General features: G+C 40.6%; 1 protein-coding gene across 1 annotated transcript in view; it reads left to right on the top strand.

Moving 5' to 3' along the window:
• Window positions 1–5353, top strand: part of IPCEF1 (interaction protein for cytohesin exchange factors 1) — an 85712-nt gene that overhangs the window by 77662 nt on the left and 2697 nt on the right. Inside the window, exon 10 of the mRNA XM_012646786.1 lies at window positions 647–837. Within this exon, the coding sequence (XP_012502240.1) occupies window positions 647–837 (191 nt within the window). The remainder of the gene's footprint in view (window positions 1–646; window positions 838–5353) is intronic.

Raw genomic sequence — 5353 nt, 5'->3', positions numbered from 1 at the left:
GGCTCACCAATACCTAATATATATGATATCTGGATGAGATTGTGGTCTTAGAATTGATATTGGAATGGGTTAAGACTTTTGGAGATGTTAGGATGGTGTGAATGTATTTTGCACTTGAGAAGGACATGAATTTTGGGGGACAAGAGGGTAGAACTGTTATGGGTTGAATTATGTCCCTCCAAAATTCATATGTTGAAGTCCTAAACCCTAATATCTCAGAATGTGACTTTATTGGGACAGGGAGCTGTTACAGATTTAACTAAGATATGCTGGGCCTCTAATCCAATATGACTAGTGTCCTTATAGAAAGGGGAAGTTTGGATACAGGGACATGCACACAGGGAAAACACCATGTGAATATTGGAGTTATGCAGCCACAAACCAAGGAACCACCAGAAGCTAAGAGAGAGGTCTGGAACAGTTCCTCTCCTAGTGCCTTCAAAGGGAGCATGGCTCTACAGTAACAAAGTGCCACAATTGAATAAATTGAATGGCTTAGACAACAAAAATTTATTGTCTCACAATTCTGGAAAGTAGAAGTCTAAGATGAAGGTGTCCACAGGTTCATGCTTTAGGACCACAGTATTGAATATTCTTTCCTTGATTTTAACCAGGTTTATCGTTATTACTATTTTTTTTTTAATAGAAGAAACAAAAGCATCTGAAGATGAAATGGAGAAGCTCTATAAATCCTTAGAACAAGCTAGTCTATCTCCTCTTGGGGACCGACGACCTTCAACCAAAAAGGAGTTGAGGAAGTCCTTTGTTAAGCGGTGCAAAAATCCATCCATAAATGAGAAACTCCACAAAATCCGAACTTTGAATAGCACATTAAAGGTAACAAAATTTCAGATCAGATGAACTCTATGGATGTCGGTTAAAAAAAATGGTGGGTTTTGCAGAGAGATGCATGCTAATCACAGTGTGTTTGTGTGGGTAAAGTAAATAAAATCTTATAAAGGTCTTATAAGTGAGATGACTTTGGCATTCTTTTTTTTTTTGAGACAGAGTCTTACTCTGTCACCCTGGGTAGAGTACAGTGGCGTCATTTATAGCTCACTGCAACCTCTAAGTCTTGGGCTCGAGTGAGTCTCTTGCCTCAGCCTCCCGAGTAGCTGGTACTGTAGGTGCACACCATGACAACCGGCTATTTTTTCTATTTTTAGTAGAGATGGAGTCTCGCTCTTGCTCAGGCTGGTCTGGAATTCTTGAGCTCAAGCGATCCTCCCACCTTGGCCTCCCAGAGTGCTAGGATTACGAGCATGAGCCACTGCACCTGGCCACCCTTGGCATGCTTAAAGCACTAGGACATTCACGCAGTAGCACCCAAGGCAGTTTTCTACAATGGGCCTTGATTTTTACATTCACTCTGACGTAAAATTTCAAATTTTAAGCTCCTAGATGGCAAGGGTCATGTATAATTTGTTTTTGTAACCCTTGTACCTAGCACAGGACCTGGCTCAATAAATATTAATTAGAGACAGAGAGCATGAACTGGTGAGAATAAACAGTAGTAGAAATAAGATCTTGGTTTTTTTTTTTTTTGATTCATTCAAGTGTACCATTCTTCAGTATTACATCCAAAAGAAAATTTTTAAATTTCGGATATAGCAAAGACTTACTTATTGTCAGCTGTAGGCACTGCAGCTAAGGAATTCCATGAGAGCCTGGCAGGGGAAAGAAATATATACTTTGCAGTAAAAGACCAGCAGATGTTTTCACAATGGGAGTAGGGACAGTGTACAGGACGTACTGAGCTATTTTCAGGGCCTCCCATAACTGAAAGGGTTCTTCATAACAATAGCGTCTTGCTTTCACATTTAGATCACAGCATGAACAGGAGGAGGCCAGGATACTTTGTAAAATAGCCCTGAATTAGCAGAAGATTCATAGATTTTGAAAAGCCTTGGTAGATCCTGCAATTTAATTCTATTCTGTACATGGCTTTTTGCGTTAAGAATTTGAGTCCCTTTTCAGAAAGAAGCGTCAGCAGTCAAAAGTCCTTACTCAGACATCCCAGTTAGTCAGTGGAAGATCCAAGCACCCTAAAAGGCTGCAAAAATGAGGCTGGAAAGAAAAAGGAAAAGTGTATTTTGATTATACAAAGAAAATACAAATGCAGAGAAATTCCCTCATATTTAATGATGAAATCTATTCCCAGCCCTCATCCCGTAGCATGTACAGAGTTGATAAATATGTTTGGTCATTTAGTGTAATACGTCATGGTGTGTTGGGATTTTATTGTCTTATCTGTCTGTGATAGCTGATATGAGTGACTAAAGTTTTCATTGAGTAAATATTTCTTGAATCTTACTATGTACCAGGCACTATTCTAGGTCACTAGGATCATTGAATTGATTCCACTGGGCAGCAGAAAACAAAAATGTAGTTAAGATGCAATACAAGGAATACTATAGTTGATACATGTGCAGGGTGCTTTGGTGGCCCAGAGGAAGTGGCTGACTGGGGGCATTAGGGATAATGTCATGGAGCCCATGAGTAAGAAAGAGATGATGACTATCCGGAAGGGAAGAACATTCAAGGAAGTGGACTATGTTGGATGATATCAGTGGATGATAGGTCGCAGTCCATGTTGGAAGAAATGGAAAGTTAGAGACCAAGGAGAGCCTGCGCAGTTTGGGCCATTTGTAGAAGAAGAAAGACTGTGGCCTCAGGCTTTCTGTAGAGCGGCAGACTCAGGAAGCTAGACCTTCACTTGACCATACCCTGACCTGGCCCTGGGGAGCCCACGTTTGTGAAAAGAATACAAGATTTTGCCATCCCGTATGGTTCTCTGTGACCTCTTGCCCTCCATGCACTGTGGCCATGTACTTGATGAATCCAGAAGCTGTCACTCTTCTTCCAGTATGTATTAGTTATCTAGTGCTAGGTAACAAACGACCCCAACGCTTAGCAACTTCAAACAAGAAACATTTATTATTTCAGAGTCTTCGTGGGTCAGGAATCTGGGAGTGGCTCCATCAAATGCTTCTGCCTCCAGGTCTCTCACAAGGCTGTGATCAAGGTGTCAGCTGGGGCTGTTTTTGTTCCTCCACTGGTAGGGATCTGCACATACGCTCTTGTGCATGGTTGTTGGCAGGATTCGGTTCCTTGCAGGATTTGTTGGACTGAGGGTCTCAGTTGCTCTCTGGCTGCTGGCTGGAGGCTACCTGGAGTTCCTAGACTCATGGGTTTCTTCATAGAGTGGCTCACAACTTGGAAGCTGGCTTCCATCTGAGTAAGTGAGACTGAGCAAGGTGGGCTACAACCCACTTCAGTAGTGACATCACATTACTTTTGCAATATTCTGTTCAGTAGGAGCAAGTTGTTAGGTCAGCCTATTTTCAGGGAGTGTATCACACAAGGGCTTGAATACCAGGAAGCAGAGAAGGTTGGGAGCCAGCTCAGGACTGCCTACTACACCCAGCTGAAGAGCAGCTCTCTTTGTTCGTTTGTGGGAAGCAGTGCTTTCTGTAGATGCCTTAGGCCCGCACAAGTATAGTGCTGGGGTTGATGAAATGTAACAGGATCCCTGCCTCATGGTCCTATTAACCTTAGGAGGTAGGAGGACATGTTGATGGGGGAATTGGCCTTGTTGAAGGAACAAAACAAGGACAAAGCACATCAACCTATTTAATGGAAACAGATAATTTGGCACATGTATGTTTATTCATGTTGAAAGGCTATAATAATTATTTTAAACTGTTTTTAAAATTCAAAGCAGTCAAGAGAATAGTTGCCTTTGGGGAAGAGGGAGATTGTGACAGGGGAGGGGCACAAGTGAAGCTTCTGATCCCTGGGTGTGGGTCGTTTTTTGACCTCAGAGGTGGTTACAGGGATGTATTCATTTTGTGATAATTCTTCAAGCACACAATTTTCTATTAGTGCACTTTTCTCTATGTATGTTATATTGCAATAAAAATGTTTATTTAAAAAAAAAAACTTCAAAGCTTGAGTGTGGACAAGTAAAGATAACACAGTTTCATGCAGAAACAAGGAAACTGTTTTAACAATAATGTTTACATTAGCAACAGCCGTGTTCCATAAATAAAGAAAAATGCCCGCGCTGGGATTGTGCTGGAACAGATGCTCTTCAGGGAAATTCTTCTAGGAAGTCAAGCAAACTATTATGTCATATACTAAATGTAGATCTTCAGGAATTTCTGACAGCTCAGCATCCACTAACTGTTGGCTAAGCCTGTTTTTATTTAAAAATAAATGATTAATGGAATGATTAATGGGTCTGGCAGAAACTCAGAGTTACTCTGGCCTAAGTCAAAAGAGGAATGAACTCCCCCCTTCTCTAAACTGCTCTGGTAGAACACGTTTCCAATGCTTAGGTCTTAAGTCAAGCCATGTACTGAATATTTGGAGTAAAAATGGAAAGTACAGCATTTTCTCTTTCGCAATATTTTTGGAACCTCTGACAAACCTTGCTTGCCTGCCAGAAAGCCAGGCGGGCGCCGTGGAAGTAGTTCAAAGCCTTCCACAAGCCTCGCGTGACATCCAGGAGCAGCAGAGCCACTGTGTGAGGCTCTGAGACCTAGGGTGTCTGGTCTAGGAAGGACCTTGGAAGATTTTATTGTTTCTTTCACTTCTTTCCTCTGTATTCTTGTTTATAGTTTTTTTTCTTTTTTTACTTTTATCCGTAAAAGAACTAACACAGGTTTGAGCCAAATGGTAAGAAATTTAAATTGTTTAAAGCCAAAAACCATAAGAGAAGTGTTAGCTTAATGCCCAAAGTTGAAGAGACCCTTTTCTAAAAACTTTTATCATATTTAAAGAAATGGTTAATTCATTTTTGCCTTTTTAAAATCTATTTCCCAAATTTTTCTTAATCTTCAAAGATCTTAGTTTTTTCAATAAAATATTAGAATCTCCCTCTGAAGCAGATGTCTAGATTTCTTTAGAACCAAATAAAACTCTTTAAATAACTTCATATTAATAGCACTATGGTGATATCAAGGGATGAAAGCTTATTTTTGGATAAGATTTTTTTTTTTTTTTTTGAAGCATAGATATTGAGAACTCAGAGAAAAGAAATTTGGCCCTGCCTGGCTATAGACAATCCCTGTCCTCACCCACTTAACCTTCCTGTCCCCTGCTTCTGGGTCCTAGCCCAGCTGCTTGTTAGCCCTCTTTAGTTCCTTTCCTACTGTGCTATTTTTTTCTGCTTCCTGGAAGGAAGTCCTCCTGTCTTTATCATCCATCTCTCTACCTCTCTATCTTTCTATCTACCTCTCTGTCTTTCTACCTATGTCTATATAGTTTTTGTTTGTTTATGGAGGGGCTTTCCTCAGACTCTAAATTGGGTTCATAATGCAAAAGAGATTAAAAAGCAAATGGGGCCGGG

This window comes from Propithecus coquereli, unplaced genomic scaffold (assembly GCF_000956105.1).
Source record: "Propithecus coquereli isolate 6110/MARCELLA unplaced genomic scaffold, Pcoq_1.0 Scaffold25, whole genome shotgun sequence".
NCBI classification, from domain to species: Eukaryota; Metazoa; Chordata; class Mammalia; order Primates; family Indriidae; genus Propithecus; species Propithecus coquereli.
The sequence above is the reverse complement of the archived record's forward strand: the minus strand, read 5'-3'. Positions and strand labels throughout refer to the sequence as shown.